The sequence below is a fragment of the Podarcis muralis genome, chromosome 3 (genome assembly GCF_964188315.1).
Source record: "Podarcis muralis chromosome 3, rPodMur119.hap1.1, whole genome shotgun sequence".
Lineage (NCBI taxonomy): Eukaryota > Metazoa > Chordata > Lepidosauria > Squamata > Lacertidae > Podarcis > Podarcis muralis.
In genome coordinates, this window is record NC_135657.1 from 70,254,807 (window position 1) to 70,276,817 (window position 22,011).

General features: G+C 42.4%; 1 protein-coding gene across 3 annotated transcripts; it reads left to right on the forward strand.

Moving 5' to 3' along the window:
• Window positions 1–562: 562 nt before the first annotated feature.
• On the forward strand, window positions 563–20,825 carry TRAF3IP2 (TRAF3 interacting protein 2). Of its 3 annotated transcripts, XM_028723192.2 has the most exons (11): window positions 563–743; window positions 3,704–3,776; window positions 4,938–5,004; window positions 6,608–7,363; window positions 10,803–10,992; window positions 11,734–11,930; window positions 12,784–12,872; window positions 14,167–14,235; window positions 16,777–16,893; window positions 19,105–19,179; window positions 20,237–20,825. In XM_028723192.2, the coding sequence occupies exons 3-11, from the start codon at window positions 4,989–4,991 to the stop codon at window positions 20,381–20,383; spliced, it is 1,656 nt and encodes a 551-aa protein (XP_028579025.2). In that variant the 5' UTR covers window positions 563–743; window positions 3,704–3,776; window positions 4,938–4,988; the 3' UTR covers window positions 20,384–20,825. The 3 variants fall into 3 exon arrangements, with proteins under 3 accessions (XP_028579025.2, XP_028579024.2, XP_077782203.1); XM_028723191.2 differs by lacking the exon at window positions 3,704–3,776; XM_077926077.1 differs by lacking the exons at window positions 563–743; window positions 3,704–3,776 and adding an exon at window positions 3,829–4,026.
• Window positions 20,826–22,011: the final 1,186 nt, after the last annotated feature.

Below are 22,011 nucleotides of genomic sequence, written 5' to 3' on the forward strand. Positions count from 1 at the left end.
ACACAGCTTTTAAAGGTTTTCTAGGTTTCCCAGGATTGGCCACATTAAAACCAAGCTATTGTGCTATGTTCCACTTTAAATTATATACTTTATATTGAGAGATGTTTAAGTCTCATTGGTTGGGGGATTTTTTTTTAATCACATATTTTCACAAACAGCACCTAAAACCAAGCCCACTGATGTACACCCCACTTTTCAACAATAAAATTAACACCCATCATATCCTAACCTGAAAACTCTCATGTTAGCATTTAGAATTGTACAATGTAGTGGCGTATTTGTAGCTAATGTACTAATATTTGATTCAGCTGTTCTACCTTCTCCCACTCTGTAACACAAAGTGAAGATCTTCATACTTTTTCTCTGTCAGAAATTAAAGTAGAATGCCCTCTTCTCCCACTTCCCCGAACAGCTGAAAGAAAAAGAGCTTCGCCTCCTTAGACAATCTCTAGTCAATTTTTAACGTCGTTCTGCTCTCTTATCGATTGCATTTCCCCCCTTGTCTGCCCTCTGGGCTTTTCAGAAAGAGGCGTCCCACTCTGTTTCTGTGTGATTTGCATAGACTGTTTTACTTCCTGGTACAGACGAAGCCTGTTCAGCAACTTACCTGGCAGAGGAAGGCAGGGGAAAAGAGAGCGAGAGAGAGAAAAGGGAGGGGAAGAGAAGAATTCCTAAGAGAAGAAGGACCCTAGCAAGGCTAGGGTGGTCCTCTCTGCCTCCCTAGTCATCTTCTGGGGTCTAAGGTAAGTTCTCAAAGGTCCTTCCACCCCACTTCCTTATGTATTTCTCACTAGCGCTGCTGACCCACTTTCTCTCATGTGGTTTGTTCTTCTCTGTCTGGGTGTGCTCTTCTTGGTTGCCAATTATCTCCAGTAGCAAAAGGGTTGCGCTTAAGAGCTTTGGTGACCACTTTGCAGGTAGTTATATCCGATTATCAGTGGGGAAGACAGATATTTTGAAACCACGGGAAGTTTGCTTCTGTTGCCCTGTACATTTGCAGTACTGTCGTGGGGAAATGTCAAGCCTTGCTACAGCAGATCCTCACAGGCTGAGAGACCTTGGCTGCAATTCTTCTGCTCCTCCTATATGCAATGCAAAATGAGCTTACTTAAACATATGGGTGTGAGAAGTGTCGACCTCTGTATGGCTTCCAATTTGTAATGGATTTGGTATTTTCAAAAGGTGTGTTTTTACGGGGCTCACAAGTTATTGCTACTAGTTAAATGGTTAAGCAGTTAGTAATGTTAGTGGATTTAGTTGTCAGAGATTAATAAATAATAGATAATAGATAGAAATACAAGATAACAAATAGAAATACATTAATAAACAACACACACTTTTTATGGGAGAGGTAATTGTCACAGACCTATAGCTGAAGAAGGTTGTTGCTAGGGTTCCATGCCTTAGACTGCTAAATGTTTCTATGAAATATGCAGAACTGAGTGCTGTTGAAAGCAGAATAGTGAGATTGATGAATAGTTATTTTGAACATGCGTCTTTTGTCCTGTACACTTTTTAATTTAAGAAAAATGCTGTGACAAAAGCATATGAAGGCAAGTGTAATTCTCTTATTCCCTCTGCCTGCCTGCCTGCCTGCCCCCCTCTCTACTCAGTAGTCTGCTTCCTCTCTTTTCTTCACATGCCTGAATCCTAGCTATGGGCCTGTCTTAAACAGCATGAAACTGAAGGCCTTTGAAGTGGGAGGAATTTACCTAGTACGCCATTCTTCACTGTGCATTCTTTCTCTTCCTGTCAGAAAAGGTTTAATCAAAAGCAGGCTGGTTTAGCGAGGCCTGTTCTTTGGAAATCTGTAGGCCGACACAAGCCTTTAAGCAGGAAACTACACAGATTTCAAACAATCTATGTGAAGAATTGTACTAAGCAGTGTGAATTTGGAACTGAGCATGAGAGTAAGATGTGATCTTTCTTAAATGCTGAATCTTATTATGTTGTGCATTTCAACCATCAATATGAACTCATCCATGATAAATTATTAGCTAGTTATTAGCATCTGCTTCTCTTCCTACTCATCTACCACATCTTGGAAGCCTGAATGACTGTTATCCATTGGCACAGTCATTTAGTTATCAACATTGCTGTGTCTCTTTCTTTTAGCTAAGGGGAAACTGCTCCCGTGCTTCTGGTGTTTCCTAGTCCTTCAACCACGCTGACAGGCCAAATGGAAGATCGCCTCTCTGTCTGGGCCTTTTGCAACTCAGATTTGGAACAGCCTACTCACAAGAGCTTGAGTTTTCTGCCAAATCTCTCACTGAAGACCTCCAGAGCAATTTGCAGAAGGAATTTGTGTTGCATAATGTACAGTATTTTTTGCTCTATAAGACTCACTTTTTCCCTCCTAAAAAGTAAGGGGAAATGTGTGTGCGTCTTATGGAGCGAATGCAGGCTGCGCAGCTATCCCAGAAGCCAGAACAGCAAGAGGGATTGCTGCTTTCACTGCACAGCGATCCCTCTTGCTGTTCTGGCTTCTGAGATTCAGAATATTTTTTTTGCTGTTTTCCTCCTCCAAAAACTAGGTGCGTCTTGTGGTCTCATGCGTCTTATAGAGCGAAAAATACGGTAGTTTTGACAAGGAAGGGAGAGAAAACATAGGAGTTAATAGATCCTAAATTTTGTTAATGCAGCCAATTTTGAGCTAGACTGTTCAAGAGTGTAAGTCAGTATAATGCAAAAACCTACGGTATGTTCCCATGCTTTCAAGTATCTGTGCATATGCTCGCCTTGAACAGATGATCAGTGCTATAAGTTTTCATAGCAGTGTGCAGTGGTTAGAGTGTGTGATTAAGACCGGGGAGACCCTGAGTCAAATCCCCACTCAGCCATGGAAAGCTCACCGGAGAACTTTGGGCCAGTCATGTTCTCTCAACTTAGTCTACCTCACAGGGTTGTTGTGAGGATAAAACAGGGAAGGGAAAGAACTCTGTATGTCACCTTGAGCTCCTTGAAGGAAAGGTGAGGTAGAAATGTAATAATAAATTAAATAAACCATAGAACCATAGAATTGCAGAGTTAGAAGGGACCACAAGGGTCATGTAGCCCAACCCCTTGCAGTGCAGGAAACCTTTGCCTAAAGTGGGCCTCAAACCCACGACCCTGAGGTTAAGAGTCTCCTGCTCTATTTTTTTTTTAACATTGGCACTGCAGCACTATTGTTACTTCCCTGCCACACTGATATATTCATTGTATATTCAGATGAGTTGGGAAGTGGAGGGTTGAAGACCGTATTATAGACAGAGCTCAGAGCTGTTTAAACCAGGATTGAATTACTTTTGCCCCAATCCTTTGGAAACAAAAGTCAGAATGAACTTTTCTCAAGCTGAGGATACAGTATGAAAATGTTCTCCTGGGTCTTTTATATTCTCTTCCAACATCTCTGCAGTTACAATAAAACATCATTGTGACCATGAAGCAATAAAGGAAACAAAAAACATTCATTTTAAAAATAAATTGTAGAGTGATTGTCTAGTTGCAGTGTCCATTTGATCTCACTTTCTGCTACTAATGGGTGCCTTTTTCTTTCCATGTATTTTTTGGTTCTGCAGTCCTTTGGGAAAGGATGAGATTCAGTCTGTTATTTTAGAGGTTAAAGAAGGGGGACAGGATTGTTCTCTGACCCAGTCAGCAGATCTCCTATTATATTTCATTTAGGAGTAGATTTTCATCATGCCTGTTTATGTTCCTCCAGAGAGAAAAACATTTTTAAGTGATTATTTCTGATGGTGTGGAGGTTACTACAGTTTAAGTCTACAGGACTCTAGGTATGTGCAGGCAGTTTTCAGTGGTTTCTCCAGCAGAAACTGAAGAAGTTAAATTGGATTTGTTTCAGTTTTAATATTGAACTTTTCCCTTTATGCAACTGCAAAATGAGTGAGGCTTGAAGGAATGCATCAAATCAGCTCTACTGGAACACATTATTATTCTTCCAAACTTGGCAAGAAAAATTAACCATGAATAACATGTGCTTCCTCAAATTAAACACACGGATTTTTGGACCAGAGAGCTGCACAGGTCAGAATGGAGAAACAAATACTCACTTGTTAGGATCCTAAGTCCTTTAGGTTTTCCCTCTGTGGGTAATAGCAGCTTTGGGAGGGCGCTGGCTTGATTTGGGGCTATAGTGCAAAGGCAAAGGCTTGCACCCTCCCTCTCCTGCATCACCTTCCAATCTAGATCTGCCGCCAACTCCATACTTGGACATTCTGTGGCAAATTTATGTAACAAAATGCATATTTCTTAAGTGTAACTAAAACTTCTAAGGGGTTTAACAAAGAATATTCTCACCTCTACCTAGTTTTATGTGTTTATTGCCTCCATAAAAGAGATGCAATATGGAATTGGAAATTGCTAATTTAGATAAGTCACCAACTATGAAATTCAGGGTATTTTACCCGTACACCCAGAGCCCAAATGGATGCTTTAAAATGAAAACGCAGGAGAGCTAAAGTAGGATGTCCTTAACAAGTATTAACTCTTGGTTCTGAAGTGTTACACCATGGAGGACAGTGTCAAACTAAAAACATTTTTAGTAGCAGGGGGATTTATTATTATTTGTGTATCAGAGACCCTAAAAAGTATGAAAGGTCCTTTGGGAAGGTGTAATAGCTAGAATGGAACTATTTTATAAATAAAATCATAGTGAAAAAAGATGTGTGGTGTGTTGGAGACCGTCACTAACAATATATTGCATAAATGAACCTTTTATTAACCTATTTTTAGCCAGAGCCCACTTTTAATAATAAAATAGAAAAAAATAGACCAGAACACCAGGTTCTAAGGATCCAAACCAACACAGCATCTGTGGTACAGAAGACTAGATAGGAATGCTGCCACTAGATTTAAGAATCCATATTGAGAGATCAATGTGATCAAAAGTTTTGCTCTGATCCTCAGCTATGATATGTTTGTCTTCCCCTGCGCAGTTGCATCTGCAGTTGGTACATCTATCGACGGATTTCTTAAAAAATATCGAAATGGCGTCCCTAACAGGTTAGTATTTTTGCTCCACAACTATGCAGAGTTAATTTAATTCTTCAAAAGCCATTCAACCAGTGACGATAAAATGCATCGTAATCTCTTGGCTGTCTAATCACGAATCACATCAGAGATGGGTAAACAGTGTGCTGCTTGCTGTGAAAAATTATCCTTGAAAGAATGCCAAATGCCTTCCAACACTGGCATAAAAACACACATCTCACCTGGAGAAAAGGGTTGGCTATGAAAAGAAAGGGTTGGCTATGAAACGAAAATATTGGGGGTTAGGGGCCACTCAAGGTGACTTGTGCCCAACTTAATTCTGCTTGCAGGTATCTGAGCATAGAATCATAGAATTGTAGCTGGAAGGGATCATCTAGTCCAGGGGTTAGTTTACTTTTTCAGGAGGGGGCTGGCTGGTCCACTGTCCCTCAGACCTTTTGGGAGGCCGGACCCACCCTCTCCCAAAAGCACACCCCCCCGGAAAGGCCCCCCTCTCCAGAAAAGGCGGCGCCGCCACCTCATATTCGGCAGCGTCGTCGGCCTCGGCCAGGGGTCCGCAGGGCGCAGAGCCCAAGCCGCTGGCCTGGGTGGTGGAGGCAGCCTCCCTGCCGCTGCTGCTTCCTCCCACTTGGCTCTTGGCCATACATGGCCACCTCAGTGAGAAGAAAGGGGCGTCACCCAGAGGCATCTGCAGCTTCAGATTGGCTGCAGAAGCCGCGCCAGCATCACAGAAGTCAGTTCCTGCGCGGCGAGGCTTCCGCACCGGGCCAGTTTAGCACAAGGACTGACTGAGCGGGTGGCAAGTTTCGCAGGCCAGATTAATGGGCCCGGTGGGCCACACCCAGCCACCATGCCTTAGTTTGCCAACCCCTGATCTAGTTCAACTCCCTGCAATGCAGGAATATCCAGCTGTCCCATATGGTCTCCTGGTATGCCCCACAGAGGACCTTACGGTCCGTAAATAATAACATCTTGGAGGTCCCGGGCCTCAAGGAGATTAGTCTGGCCTCAACCAGGGCCAAGGCCTTTTCAGCTGTGGCCCCGGCCTGGTGGAATGCTCTGTCACAAGAGACCATGGCCCTGCAGGATCTAGCATCTTTCCACAGGGCCTGCAAGACGGAGCTGTTCCTCCAGGCCTTTGGCTGGGGTCCCATCTGACTTCCCCTTTCTCCTTATAAGAACTTGCATGAAAGTGGCCCCCCAACTTTTCTCACAGGCTCATACAAGATCAGTATAAACAGTTAGGCCTGGTGAGCATATAAGGTCCCCATCCCTAATTTGCAGGTTGCCATCTGATTGGATTTCACTTTGATTCTGATTTGATTTTAGGGTGCATTTTAATTAATTGATTGCTTTTATGGTAATATGTTATATATGTTAGCTGCTCTGAGCCCAGTTTTGGCTGGGGAGGGCGGGGTATAATTAAATTTAGTAGTAGTAGTAGTAGTAGTAGTAGTAGTAGTATGGGGATTGAACTTGCAACCTTGGCATTATCAGCACCATGTTCTAACCAACTGAGCTATCCAAGTTGTTTACAAGATCAAACATCTTTGCTTGTATTTTATATATAACAAATCAATAGACACCTTATACTGTATTTCTTTTCTATTTTTAGGTGCTGCGATGGGTCGAAGTATACCAGTTGAACATGATGAAACTGGAGATTGGTCGCCATTTCCAGAGCATTCACTGGAAGAGGCTTTGGACCCCTCTGGTGAAAATATAGAGAATTTGGTGCCCATAGGATCTTATCCCTCTCAAATGGCTTCTCATTCATTGACTAGGCAATCATGTTTCTGTAAGCACCTTAATCGTGTGGATTATAATAATGCTGATCTGGAAGCGTCTAACCACAATCACCTGCAACGATGCCAGGATTCTAGAAGGGATATACCTCCTGGTCCATTCACTGAATCAACAGCTTCATCAGAACTTCATATTTTATCTATAGACAAAAGGAACCAGCTGCTGAGGTCTAGGCCTTCAGCTGATTCTCCTGACACTGGACACAATTCTAGTGGTCTGCAACAAAGCTCATCTGACATTTACCAAAATTCATCTGGTGAAAGTCAGGAGAATGCAAATCTAAACCAAACTCAATGTAATAGACCACCAGTAGACCTACGAACAGAAGATGCAGGATATGATTCTCAGCCTCTGGATCTTATGGGCATCAGGCAGCTAGAACCTCCATTGCCACTTACTTCCGTGTTTAACCTCCAAGACCTTCCAAGGCCTCTGATGTCCAGAGAGTTCCCGCAGATGGACCCTCAGCCATATCCTGTGTTCCCACAACTAGCCCATCCTTCCCCACAATCTCAGTGGCATCCTAGATACTACATTCCTGGGGATTTACATTGCCAGAATCCATGTAAGTTAACTGGTCAGGTATTCAGAATACTTTTTTTCCTAAGTAGCTTAGAGAATTTTGCACAATGTTTTTCCAACTATATTTAATCATAAGAAACGTGTGCTTCTGGCTTCTAGCATTTCTTGCCATCCACTTTTATGTTTGCAGTTCTTAGCTATACCAGTGACCTCATAAAGGCTGGGGATTCCATTCAACAAATCAGCTGCGCAGTTCAGATGTTTACACTTCTGAACGAGAAATCTCTGCAAATCTAATCCTCACATTTTGTGATCTGACACTTGCCTTTCTCTACTATAACTTCCTGTCCTGATAATATTTCCCTTTTTCATTCTTTAATCACTTCCATCATTTTTCTCCTTCCTTTCTGTCAGAATCTGAAGATTCAATAGTTTTCTCTCCTATTATCAACTTGCTAAAACTAGACTAAGGGTATGCATCAACTCTGTATGTACCCAAAATTACAAGGCAAATCAGGGTGATCTGGGGAAGGTTCTCACATTTCTGATTGCACCATTAAATGCCTTCTCCTCTGGAGAGATCTCTAACATATCCCCAAAACTCTGTGGTGGGAAATGTCTACCCCGACCACCACCACGGACCCTTGGAGTAACAAGGGCCTTACTAGGGGTGACATTTCCTCCACCAGTGTGCCAGTGTGGTGTAGTGGTTAAGAGCGGTAGTCTCGTAATCTGGGTAACCGGGTTCGCGTCTCCACTCCTCCACATGCAGCTGCTGGGTGACCTTGGGCCAGTCACACTTCTTTGAAGTCTCTCAGCCCCACTCACCTCACAGAGTGTTTGTTGTGGGGGAGGAAGGGAAAGGAGATTGTTAGCCGCTTTGAGACTCCTGAAGGGGAGTGAAAGGCGGGATATCAAATCCAAACTCTTCTTCTTCTTCTTCTTCTTCTTCTTCTTCTTCTTCTTCTTCTTCTTCTTCACCAACCCAGTCCTTCCTGGCAATTAATGCTAACTTTCCACCCCTCCTTCCCCTGAGCAAATCAATGTAGAAATTTCTTTCCCTCAACACCCCTGCCTCCCCTCAGTTCCCAGGTTCATGCTGTACTGCAGAAATTGTAATGTCTGTGTTCAGGGGGGGAAATGTGAAAGGTGCCCTGTTCCTGCATTAAAACCCCTATGGGTATCTGCCTACAGTTTATCAGGCGCCATACTCTGGAGGGGCTGCAAGTTTCATTCACTTCTGTGAAAAGTTATAGCTGTTTTTAGATTCCCTGTTATAGTGTATTTACCCACATCAATGTGCCTCATCTTCCCTGGGTGGCTTATGGCTTTCATAGCCATCTGCTAGTGTTGTTACCTGACAGATAGTTGGATGCCATGTCCTCTTTCGTGTCATCCCTGCATTTTGGCACCCTGATGCTTCCAACTAGAAGCAATCCCACCACGTGCCCATAATGTGCCACGTTCTTGCACAAAGCTGCACTAGATGAAGATTTATAATTTCCATGATGAGAAATGATGATACAGTGGTACCTCGGGTTACAGACGCTTCAGGTTACAGACTCCGCTAACCCAGAAATAGTACCTTGGGTTACTTCAGGATGAGAACAGAAATTGTGCGGCGGCGGCACAACAGCAGCGGGAGGCCCCATTAGCTAAAGTGGTACTTCAGGTTAAGAACAGTTTCAGGTTAAGAACGGACCTCCAGAACGAATTAAGTTCTTAACCCGAGGTACCACTGTATTTGAAAAGGTATAAGTGATAATTAGGAGGATAGCTGAAAATGCTCAGGAATCCCCAGGCCTGGGACAGTCTGGTTCATCATGCCTTTCCATGGAAGTGTTCAAAGTTTGAGCCACTATCACATCAGATTTATTCACCCCACTAGGGAAACCTAGAACATAAAGACAAAAATTACCTGCTAAATGGACCCAGACTACACCGCCCCCTCATTTCTCGCCCTGTTAAATATATACTAGTTTAACAGTGCTACTTGAACAACACTTTCTTTAAAACATGAGCCATTATGTAATTTGAGCCATATTTCAAGAGCCTCCCCCCACCCCACAAAAACCCCAAACAACATACTTGTTCAGAGCTGGAGGCAGTATTTTGCTTACTAACTTCCTATCTTCTACGAGGCATAAAATGGCTTCCTGACAGCTTTTCACATTTCCAATGATTACTGGGCAATCATCGCTCACAATAGGGTTTTGTACTTAATGTGTTCTAATGTGCACCTTCTAGGCAGAAACAATCTAGTGTGCTGTGCTCCCAGGCAGCCATCTAGCCAGGGCATCTGCTCTCTCATATTCATAATAGACTCAGCACTGCATTTCAGCTGCATTCTCTCAATGATAATGCCTTCTGAAATGAATGTTACTTTTGCAAGGGAGTTCCTAGTATTCAAATCACAGGTATGTGATTGCTGGAGGTGAAACCAGCTCATATTCCCATGGAAGGAAGGGCAAGATAAATTGCTGGAGCTGGAGCATTCCTAGTTCTTGCATTTCCGTCACAAGTTTTGTAGCTTTTTGAGTTTATGATCACACCAAAGTGAAGCACTTTGAGACTTTGTTCATTTCAATGAGTTAACATGGTGTCTAAGGCCACAATCCTCCCCACACTGATCTAGAAGTAAGCCTCATTTATTTATTTGTTTATTTCCAACATTTGTTTCCCACTTTTCTATAACTCATAATCAAACTGGATTATAGTAATCAATCAAAAAATCAAATGCTTCCTTTGATGTCAATATGCAAAGGGTTGCCCTGTTCCTCTATCCTATTCATTAGTTTGCTGAAAGAGTGCTTAATTTGGCCAGGTGTTTTCTTAAAATCTAAAACCATAAGAAAACCATGAAAAATACAAAACACAATCTATCTACAACTAACCAATTTTAAGACTATTGATTTCAGTGGGACAGTGAAGCACATGCTTAAATCCCTAGTAGAAATGCTTGACTTTGGCTGAATTGTGCCCAAGGTTTTCAAGGAGAGAAACCTGATTGCACTGTGAACTTAAACAAAAACAACCCTCCAGTATTGATGCTCATAATTTTATTTCACACCATTTTAGTCTGTTCACAACACTGGCAATTTTCTTAATTGTCAAGATTCTCGATTCCAAATCTGCCATATCTTCCAGCGTGAGGTAACATACTGCTAACCTTTTCTGGAAGTAAAAAAGTGGATCATTCCCATTAGGTATACTGTGAACCTATTTCCATCACTCAACTAGTGAAGCGAACTTTACAGCCTGCCACTACATCGCGGGCATCACCTTCAGCAAATTGGAAGTTCTGCTTAAAGTGACAGAGACCATTTTTTAGTACACAATTTCATTCTTAAGCCTATCGATTCTAATTGGTGCAATGTGTTAAATTCGTAGTTTGATCATATTCATTAGCTGTTTTCTTAAATTCTGTTGTTCAAAGGTGACTTAACTATGCAGTGGCTCAAGTTTTCCTTTTCTACTCTTAGATGGGCAAAGACGCTACCAACACTTTGCACAGCCACCTCAACCACGGCTTCCTGTTCCTGGCCCTTGTGTAAGAGCCATCCATCCTGGCCGGCAAATAATCCCAAATTATTCCAGTCCTCCTTCTCCTAAATGCAATGAAGAAAGGCTCCCTGAGAGAGAGAGCTCTTCTGGAGAATTTCAAAGATTGTAGTAAGTTTGTCCTGAGATTCACTGGAAAATTTCAGCTGCAAGAAACTGGCGGAAGCTAACGCAAGCTTTTCAGAGGCTGTCTTGACTGTAGCAGTGGTGCTATTGGTATGCATAAGGTGTTGTTTTAACTGTGGCAGCTAAAGTAGGTCTAAACAGCCTTCCCCAATCAGGTGCCTTTCCAACATTTTGGACTACAGCTCCCATAATCCCTGATCACTGACTGTGCTAGCTGGAGCTGGTATAAAGGCCTGGGTGATTCACAGTACCAGACTGCTTTTATATCACACAGAGAGGGTTTTTCAGAATGCCGAGTACGTTTATCTCTTTTTTGCTACATTTATAACCCAGTTTTTGGCCAATGCACTGCAGGAACTTTGCAATTTAAGATATTAGAACAAGCAAAGTTAAAAGCTAAAATAATAAAGCACTGGCCACAGAATTCTTTTAGACCTCTGGTGGTCTCTTCAGGGGCTAGTGGCACATGCTCCCTGCCCTGGGCTTATTGGGGGGCTATTGGATCTTTAAGCAGCCTCTGGAAAGATGCTGGAGGGCCTCCTAGAGAGACTCTCTTAGGCTATTTGTGATCTCTTCAGGAGCTGACAGCATGAGATCAGTCATGCATTGAGCCACCTTTTTATTGCTAAAGTGACTTTTTCGTAAAAGGAAAATTTTCTCATTAAAAATAGCGCATGTGTTGTTAGAATCAGCAGCTTTTATAATGACTCTTCATGTTTTTCCTAGTGGCCAGTTTCAGAACCAACTACTGCATGGTGGAGCATCATCCAAGGCTTATGGCGCTCATGAGGACATCTATAGGTGCCCTTCTGATTCCATGGCTCAGCCTAATGGCCCACTATGCCCAGCTGCCATTCCAAGGCCTCCAAGTAATTTTGCAGTCAGGGGAACACTGAGGACAAGTAATTTGCCAGAAGAGCTGCGTAAGTCCCTCACCCCACCGCCATGTTTGGAAAATTGTGTATAAAGCCATAGCATTGGTTAGTGAAGAAAGTGGATGGACCAGTCCTAGCAGAATCATGCATACATAGAACCACACTCTCCTGTTGATCACAGTAACTTCTAGTGCTGCCTCATCTTAACAGCAGATAACACCAGGGCATGGCCTTTTAAAATTGGTTTCTTCTAGTTGTCCTGGAAGTGGATCTTTTTCACCAGAAGCCGAGCTATATACTTAAAGGGCCTGAAACTATTCCCGGTGGAGACTGCCTGGATACAGCTCTGCTAGGCCTGAGGTTCTTGCTACTCCCCATACCCTTGATTTAACCACATCCACATTTTGGGGTTCAAAGTAGCATGCAGTTCAAAGTGTTAGGCAGGCACCATGCAATTAATCTGGAGAACAGACAGCTAGAAGGATTAGGAGGAAGTGATATTTTCATGGCTTATAACAGTCGTATTTATGAACTTTCATTTTTTTAATGTTAGGGTCCAGGGAATCATTAGGTGGTTGGAGAAGGAGCATTTTCCATTGAAAGTGTCATATACTCTGAGGGTTTATGCTTTTCGGAGCAGGGACATGGGACAAATTAAAGGTATTCTAGAGGTCTCTAATGGAGATGCCTAGCATGATCACAAGACACTGAGCCAGTTCAGCTCCATTGTACAAATAAGAATCAACCCAGTCAGATGGGTGGAGTATAAGTAATAAATTATTATGACTATTATCTAAATCAAACAAGATAGAGCTTATTGTCTGCTCTGTGCTAGTATAACAAAGAAAAGGCAAGCGCCTTTTTCTGGTACTTTGAACAATACTTTGATCATCTCTCTTAGGTAAAGTCTTCATAACCTACTCTGTGGACACAGCTGAGGAGGTCATGAAATTTGTGAACTTTTTGTTTGTAAATGGATTTCAGACAGCTGTAAGTACTCTATTCTGGAAGGGTGTTTCCCTTTGCTGGAATTCAATCAAGAATGTATGAAATCAGTTGTCTATATCTTTAAAGCTTTGTCTTCCTTTTTAATGTTCCTGCCTGCGTTGATGAATTGTGTATGCAATGGCATGTACTCAAACCCTAAATATATGAATGAGGGGGGAAGAGGCTTAAGTGGTGTATTTGAAATTCCAATGCAAAGTTTATGTAATACACTAAGTGGAGTAAGGTTGTACTGACAATCCTTTGGAACATTGAAACTGTTTCTACATCACCTGTACAACACAAGCTTATGCAGTTTTGCTTGGAAGCAAGTCACACTGTGTTCAATAGGGCTTCAGGGCAAGTGTGGATAGGGTTGTATTTTCCCTCAAGGTCACTGAAGGAGTTCAAGGTTAAACAGTGGTCTAAACTTTGCATCACAGCCCAAACCCCAGGCAGTGAACTGTCTTGGAATACAAGAATCCTACACAACAGCACAGGGGACAAGATGGAATGACCTCACAAACTCTGAATAATGCCTCTTTTTTTCTAGAGGGGGAAGTGATTCTTTGCCACTTTTGACAAACTGGGGTTCAATCTTGCAGAATACTAGGCAAGGTGATATGGAGCCATGGCTCAGTATTGCTAAAGACCATGGAGGGGAAGGCAGATAATGGAAATTGAAACAAAGCATTGGATGGAATCAAAGGAGGACAGTACAGAGTCAATAATGCAGTAGTACAGAAGAACATTTTTGAAGCAGGAGGTCCAGAACAAAACCATTAAAATACACTGAAAGTGTGTACGGTTTTTGCAGAATACACCTGCTGTCAAAGACCCATCTGGAGTCGGCCTCAGGTGACAGAAGGGGAAAATAATTAGCTGAGGTCCCTGGAGATTCCTTGTCAGCTGTGATATTGCTAGCAGAAACTTACCAAGCTGCAGAAATGCCCTGGCTCTTTGTGAATAGAGAGCCTTGTTAGACTATGTACACTTGCACCTCAGCTTTTGAACTGGGAAACTACACATTGAGGGTAGAACCATATTATGCCTTCAAAGCACATCCAATAAACATTTAAAGAGCATGGCTTCCCCCAAAGCATTATGGGAACTGTAGTTTAAGGTTGCAGGGAATCGTAGCTTTGTGAAGAATAAACTAAACTTCCCAGGATTCTTTTGAGGGAAGTCATATGCCTTCAATATGCATTGGAAATACTTTGTGAATCTTCTTTGTATTGATGGAAATATTTGCCTCTGCGCACAGAGCTGAAGAAATGTTAATATTTCCCCGTTCTTATAGATTGATATATTTGAGGACACAGTTCGAGGTATTGACATTATCAAGTGGATGGAACGCTACCTGAGTGATGTAAGTAAAGGGGGAAAAGGTGGTTCTTGTACAAGTATTTTCCACAGGCAGCTCAAAGACAGTTTTGGGCATAGGAAGCTCAACGGCAATCCTTAATGAATCAGTCCTTAAGACAATACTGGTAAGAACCCACGGACTGAAACAGAAGCATCTCCTGCCCCCCTTGTGACTTAATTATTCATGTTGTTCCTACCCTTGCCTCCCCACCCATTCTGTCTAATTTAAAATGTGAGCCTTCTGAGATAGGAGAACTTGGCTTTCATAGATCTGTAAAATGCCTGTGTTAGCCACATATTTATTTGTTTAGGTTTTTATATGTTGCACGCAGAAGCAAAAACATTTGTGATTTTAGCTTATAAATGCAAACAAAATAAAATTAACACATCAGGCCTTTTCAAGCATTCCAAATGCGTGGGGAAGGAGGGGGATTTATGCCAGCCATGCCCCAACATCCTTGTGGGTGCACTTTCAATGTCCATTGCACACCCCACCCCAATCTTCTCAGGAAGTCTGAAAAAAGTTTGTAAACACTTTCCATTTCCAAATTTCCTCATGATAGGAAACCTATGCATTTTGGAACCCTGGTTGACATAGAGGCTTTGCATAGAAGATACCGCTAAGTATTTCAGGATCACAAACGAAAGAGCACAATCCTAAGCATATCTGCTCAGAGGTTAAGTTCTACTGAATTGAGGGAGGCTTACTCCTGGCAAAATGGAGTTTAGGCTTGCAGTCTAAAGCATTTGGGGAAGGAGGACCTACATAAGATTAAAATAACTGTTGACAAGCTGTGTGCATTCCACAATGACATTGTGTTAGTGCTAAGTGTACAGCTGAACGCTGAATCATGCCTTCACTTTAATTATTTAAAAATAAACAAGTTCTTTCCAGGGGCCCCAAACCATGAAAACAGGCTCAAAAATGTTTCAGCAAGGTGAATTGGCTGCTCATGGGTGTGTGTGTGTGTGTGTATGAACAAAATTCAGTTAAAATCCTCATTATACCTCTTCAAATGAAAAGTAAAACTTAATCAAGACACAATCTGAAGCTGTTGGGGCACAGCTGCTACGCTAGCTTCCCAGCAGTGAGCCACTAATGCTTACCTGGACGGGGAGGTCGCAGAAACAACAGCATGGCGACTCACCTGCCAAGAAGCTGGTGTTGTGGCTCTGTCCCACCTGGCAAACTGCTTCTGGACACAGCAATTAAAGCACAGACTGGAAAAGCTCTTACGGGTTCTTTTTAAAAATCACCAGTGACGAGGGTGGGCATATTAACTTCCTGTAGAAGGGCATCCTGTAAATACGGGAGCCTCACTGAAAAGGCCATGTCCCTAGTTGCTGTTCATCTTCTTAGTGGACCAGGCAGTAGGGCCTATGGGGCTGATCTTCATGCTCAGGCAGGCTCGTTGTCAGGAGCTGGAGTCTGGTGCAGGTCAGCAATAAAACAATAAAAGCCCCTGATGTCAGTGAAGTTAACTCTTTATTCAAAGAAATAAAACAGCTCAGTCCTAGTGATCCAGGCAACTCTTCCGAGTAGGTCTTGCCTCAATGGGGCATTAGTGAGGACTGAAGGTCCCTGCCTTCCCTCTGCTCTCTAAGGCTCCTCCCCTGGTTCCTTCCCCAGCAGCCTAAGGCTCCTTCATCTTGTCTCTCATTGCTCTACCCTCTTCATTCCTCTGTGTGTTCTGGGAGACCAGGAGGTGGGAAGCTGGTCACAGCAGGAGGGGGAGAGTTCCTGGATTCTTATGCAGCCTGCCTCATCTCTGTCTCCTGGTCCCCATCCTCTCCAGCCTCTGCTTCCACCTCTGAGTCTGGACTGCCTGCTGCCACAGCCTCTTCCTGCTCACAAAACCCTGTTGCCTCCAGCTTCCGACACCTCCTCCTCCCTCTTTTTCCTCTGACCACATATTGTTGTCCCACCACCAATTCCCTGGCTCTGAGCCCTCTTCTTCCTGGGGGTTCCCTTGCCTTTAGGTCATCGTAAATGGTTTAGGACTTTAAAAGACAAAACCAGCACTTTATATTTGGTCTGGAAACAAACAGGCAGGCAGCATAACCAGAAGAGAATAGGTACAAAACAGAAACAAAAGTAAGGATATTTATTAATGGTCACAATTTTATACAGGTCACAAATCATGGTCTATTTGAGCATAGAATTCAGATTCTCCTGAAATAGGGGACATATTCTACTAGAAAGAGTTTCAATTAATAAACAGTAATGGTGCATTGTTTATGCATACATTATTTTTAGATTTATGTTTCTGGAAGATAACCTGGTCAATGCTAAAATGTATTTCCCCCCCCCCTCTCCATTTTAAAGTATGTTAAAATTTACTAGTAGAGAGAGAGCCTGGAAATCTGGTATGAGGAAATACAGTGTGCAGAGATTAGTTTTGCTTCATTGCCAAAATGCACTGGATTGTCTTATGCTTCCAGAGAACATCAGATCACGTATAATACAAACTGGCAGGTTTCCAAGCTGCTCTGCCCAACCACACTGCATTTTACAATTTCATAAAAGCGTCTTTCTCCCTGACAGAAGACAGTGATGATAATCATAGCAATCAGTCCAAAATACAAACAGGATGTTGAAGGGGCTGAATCCCAGCTGGACAAGGATGAGCATGGCTTACATACTAAGTATATCCACAGGATGGTAAGTGAGGACATGTGCTTGCCGTTTCAAAAGAGGTCTGCAGCTTCCCTTCTCCCAAATAACTGCCCTTTGTGTCTTGTCCTTCATCAGTCCTGCAGTTAAGTGCCGCTTTGTTGGTGTTCCCTGTTAGTACTGAGTGTTTTTTAGAAGCAGTGCTACTTGCGACTGCTCAGAAGTTCTGTTTGAGATAAATGTATATGACTGGCTGCTTGACTTTCTTTATGGCTTTTGCAGCCTGTTTAAATCCCTTTATACCCTTTCCCCAAGTCCCTTAATATGAGCTTATCTCATGCCTGCACTTCCTCATACAGATTCACTCCAGAAAGAGATGGGAATCCACAAACAACAGTAAATCTGACTGCCTGACCTATGAAAATAAGCATGGGGCAGGCAAGGAAGGAAATTCCCATCTGAGCTAGTGTATTCTCTGTCTCCGTGCATTTGATCTGCTCTCCCTTATGGCCCTCCCATTGCTACAGAAACTCAGCTTGCTCACACCCTCACAAAGTCGCTCTAGAGTTTCTTCTGATCAGATCAAATAAGCTGCCAACAAAGTTGGCTCCTCTTTCAGCTGGGAGATAAGTACAGTATTAAGTAAAAGAACATCCACCAGTGAATCAGACTTCTTCACGTGACACAAAAACATAGAGCCAGACTGAGAAAAAGAAGCACAAGTCTTGTTAGGGAAAGGCATAATTTCTTCAAGCATTGTTACAATGAACACTCCTAACAGGAGAAAAAGCTTCCTGATTTAGAATCATAGAATTGTAGAGTTGGAAGGGACCCCACGGATCATCTAGTCAAACTCCCTGCAATGCAGGAATATGTATGTGGCCTGTATGTGCCACAATATGTATGTGGCCTGTATAGGGATTGAACCTGCAACTTTGGCATTATCAGCACCATGTTGTAACCAACTGAGCTGGGCAGAAGTTTCAATAGTGTTTGTGGACGTTATCCAACATGAGTCCACTTTGATTAGAACCACTGTAATTAATGGACAATACTAACTTAGGTCCATTAATTTCGGTCTACTGTATAATGCAGCTGGATAGAACCTAGTGAGTTTCTTTCTTCCAACATTGCTTTGCATCAACATAGGATCATTTTTGATGAAGGGCTGTATATAAATTTAATCAATCAATCAATCAATCAATCAATCGATCAATCAAAAGGCACAGTTCAGCAAAAGCTATGTAAGCCTAAGTCATATTCCACTGCTTTCAGTAGGACTTAGTCATGATTTAAGATTAACCAGACTCTTCCCCAGATACCCAACTGGTATTTGCGATATCTAAAATTTGTGATATCTATGTCTTGGCAGCACACAAGGAAGGGACAGTGGGGAGCTCAGATCCTGATACAATTTCTGAGCTATAAGTCAAGCACCCCTTTCTTTTCTTCATGATACTCATTTGAAACATGGGAAGTAGCTTGGAGAACCAACTTACAAGCCTAATGTCCCTGGTTTCACCAAAGCCTAGGAAACATCTGTGTGTGCACAGCAGGTCCTGAGCATCAGTTGTTACTAATCCAGATTCATTTCAGACCAGAGATGGACTCTAGGGGGCTCGGAAATCAATCTGAATTGAATTAGGACAGGGGGGAATTAAACCCCTAAGCTGGTCAAAAGTCCAGGTTATTTCAGAAATCAAATATTTCAAGTATTGTTGTCAACAAAACACAAGTTATGTAGTAAGGAACTGATTAATTTTCTTTTTTATATTATTTAATATAAAACAGATTTAGATCTCATTTTCTAGTATACCTAAACAGCAGAAGAGAAAATACAATTCAACATAGTGTTAGGGGTCTTCAGTCATCAATGCATCAATGGGTTGCCTGCACACTGCAACACATGTACTTACAATGTGAAGGTGAGGGGGAAAGGGAAACAAGACACAGTTCTGCCACCTCCAAATGTGTGACTGGCACTGTCAAGAGCTGAGAATGCTGAGCAGGGCAGGGCATGTAGTTTCTGACCTGGTGTAAGAAACAGCTGGCACCACCCTGATGCTTCTGAAATTCAGTGCAGAAGGAGAGGCCTACACAAACAGGCTTGCACATGTGAAGCATAACCACTGGATTCAGGAAATGTGATACAGCAGACAAGTTGAGTAAGAATGGGCTCCAGCACAAAGAATGGTTGGAGGATAAGAATGCATAATTCTTACAATTATATTTGGGCTAATGTTGTTTTTCATATTTTAGATGCAAATTGAGTTTATACAGCAAGGAAGCATGAACTTTAGATTCATTCCCGTGCTTTTCCCAAATGCAAAAAAGGTAAAGAAAACTGATTAATCATGCTATTTTTATTTCTTTTTACAACCCGAGACAAAAACCTTCAAAAGCCTTTTTTGAATGTTGAATAAAATCATGTTAGTATTTGAAGTGGCACCTTAGACAAATGCTTCATAACATTTTTAGATAAAGGTCTAGTTTGATTTCAGTAGTGTGCTTTTTATTCAGCGTGACTGGCACAATTTATCCTGTTTTGATGGACTATACCCATTGTTTCTATTTCCCCTCTTTGAACTTATATATGAGGTAGCTTTGAACCCCTCTGCTCAATATAGTACCAAACACCTGTTTGATGAGCAGCTGTGGAGAGACCTTACATGCAGTTGTGTTCATGCCGCCTGCTGGTCCTGTCAAAGATAGGTAGCAATCTCACAGCAGCCTTTAGAAAAGGAACAGAGCAATCTTTGTGCCATACGGGGAAATCTCACAACCAAGTATGATCTCTTTCCCAATTTTCTCTTCTCAAATCCCACTGAGATGATCAGGCTGTAGGAATGCTGTTTTCTCCAACTATTTGGATTAGTGGGGATCCACTGCCGGGGGGGGGGGGTCAGCAGTCTCCTCAAGTGTGATTACGGGAGAAGATATCACTTACTACAAGATCCTCTTTCTGCATGGAACTTTGCTTGCCTCCTTGGGGTGCCTTGGTGAGGACACTTGGAGGGGAGGTTCTGACATATGTGGTGATGTAAAATAATTTCCATGGTCCCTCAGTTTGAAGGCTGGGGAGTGCATTTTGGGACTATGTCTACTTTATGTCAGTTAAAGAGCATTAAAACTAAGTGATGGTTAATGCCACAATGTGCTGACAGCAATGTTTCACACAGGTGATTTCTACAATGAATTATTCAAATTGCACCATAAGCTGAGAGGGGACCCAAAGCATGACTAATTGCTTGTGTTTTGGCAAAGGCTCTTAAGAAAGGGAGGGAGGGGAAGGTATATGCCTGTGACTGTGATGCCTTCAGGTTTCTGAAAAGCTGAAATACAGAACGGTATTTAATATAGCTGCCTGCCTTCCACCCTCCCTCCCCCACAGGAGCATGTGCCTACCTGGCTTCAGAACACTCACATCTACAATTGGCCCCAAAATAAAAAGAACATTCTGCTGCGGTTGCTGAGAGAAGAGGAATATGTTGCTCCTCCGATAGGACCTTTGCCCACTCTCCAGGTTGTGCCTTTATGAATGTCCATGAAAGTGCATATGAAGCGATCGTTGTAGAACTGTTGGCTGGCAGCCAGGGTTTTCCTGGCTTCCCCTTCTAGGGTGATGAACAGCATGTGCGCACAGACACACACACTAGAATTGTCTTGGGTTAATGCAAGCCCATGTGTTTTCTTTTATTCTGAATGTTTCCTTCTGCAACTGATCAGGCACGTTGCTTCCCTGGCAATATTTAAACAAACTGCAAATGGAAATAATGTCTCATTGCTTTGTCTTCTAGCAACTTGCTTTCGAAGTCTGCGGCACAGCCAGTTAGTACAGTGAGTGGCACTGTAATAAGCAAAACAATTGCATTCCTGTTTCCTCTGGGTTCCTTTTATTATTGGCCAGCTGTTCTTGCATTGTGCAATGGTCTCCTGCAGTCATTTCACATACACAATAAAACTGTGGTCTTTCGTATGGATTGCTATCGTTCTCACCATAGAGAAAGACACGAGTGTTTCAACAGTTTAATTGTGGGTAAACACAGACATTAACCCCCTCTTCAAGGTTAATGGGTCTCCTCTCTCTCTGTGTGTGTGTGTGTATGTGTGTGTGTAATCTTTTTCATACATCATGGAGTTTTCTTTGCTGGTGTGGCTGTGAACCATAGCATAATGATTTTATTCTGGATTCGGGCAGCATAAACTGTTAAGCGCAGGTCAAGCACCATCTGTGCTCTATTTGAATACCCTACCACTTATTAGGGTAGAGCAGCACATTGCACTTGACATGCGGCTGCTCCCCCAAACAGCATCCTCTAATGTCAGTCTCCCCTATTACATGCAGAATTGCTTATCCTATGACATGACAACTCCATGAACTGCATTTCTTTACCAGTGTCAGCTGGGGATACTGTATGTAAACCCGAGGGATCTTTGTTGAAGAGGCAGCTGTTGACATGGGTGGAGGACAGTTAAAGGCTACATTCCCTGTTCAACAAGCGATGGAAGCTTACCCAACCCCCCCACAAGCCTAATAGAAGCATGAGGGTTTTTTTACAGGATTGCAACTGGGATGATAAGGCTTAAAGCTCACCTCCTTGTGTGTTGTGGTACTGATCAAACTCAGGGTTCCTTAACTATTGCTCATTACAAAAATAAATAAACAAACACCACCTATGACTGATTTAGCATTCTGAGTAGTTCTGCCCTTAGACTGTAACCTGCGACATATTGGGAAGTAAGTTCAACTGAAGCTGACAGAACTTCATTCTGAATAAAGCTGAACATGGAATAGGTTGGAAAAAGTTTACTGCTGGTTTGACTTAATTAAAACTAGTGTGAAAGGGGAAAGGAGGCCCGATAGTATAGATTATGAAAATGAGTCTCAGAACATGCCAGGAGTTGAAGAAGAAATATTACCATATATTTGCTGCCCAAATCCATTATGTTTCCATGTAAATAACAACATAACAAATGAGATAAGCGCTCAGTTAATTAATGAGTACATTAAGGCTGCCATTCTTACCTAGCAGAAATTATTGATCTGGGGTAATCATGAAGGTAGAAAGTTGCCACAAGAGCATGTTTAGAATGAGAGAATGTGTCTTCCCCCACCGCCCACCAAGAGTAATTGGATTTATATAGGAGCTAATGCAGTGCAGTTTC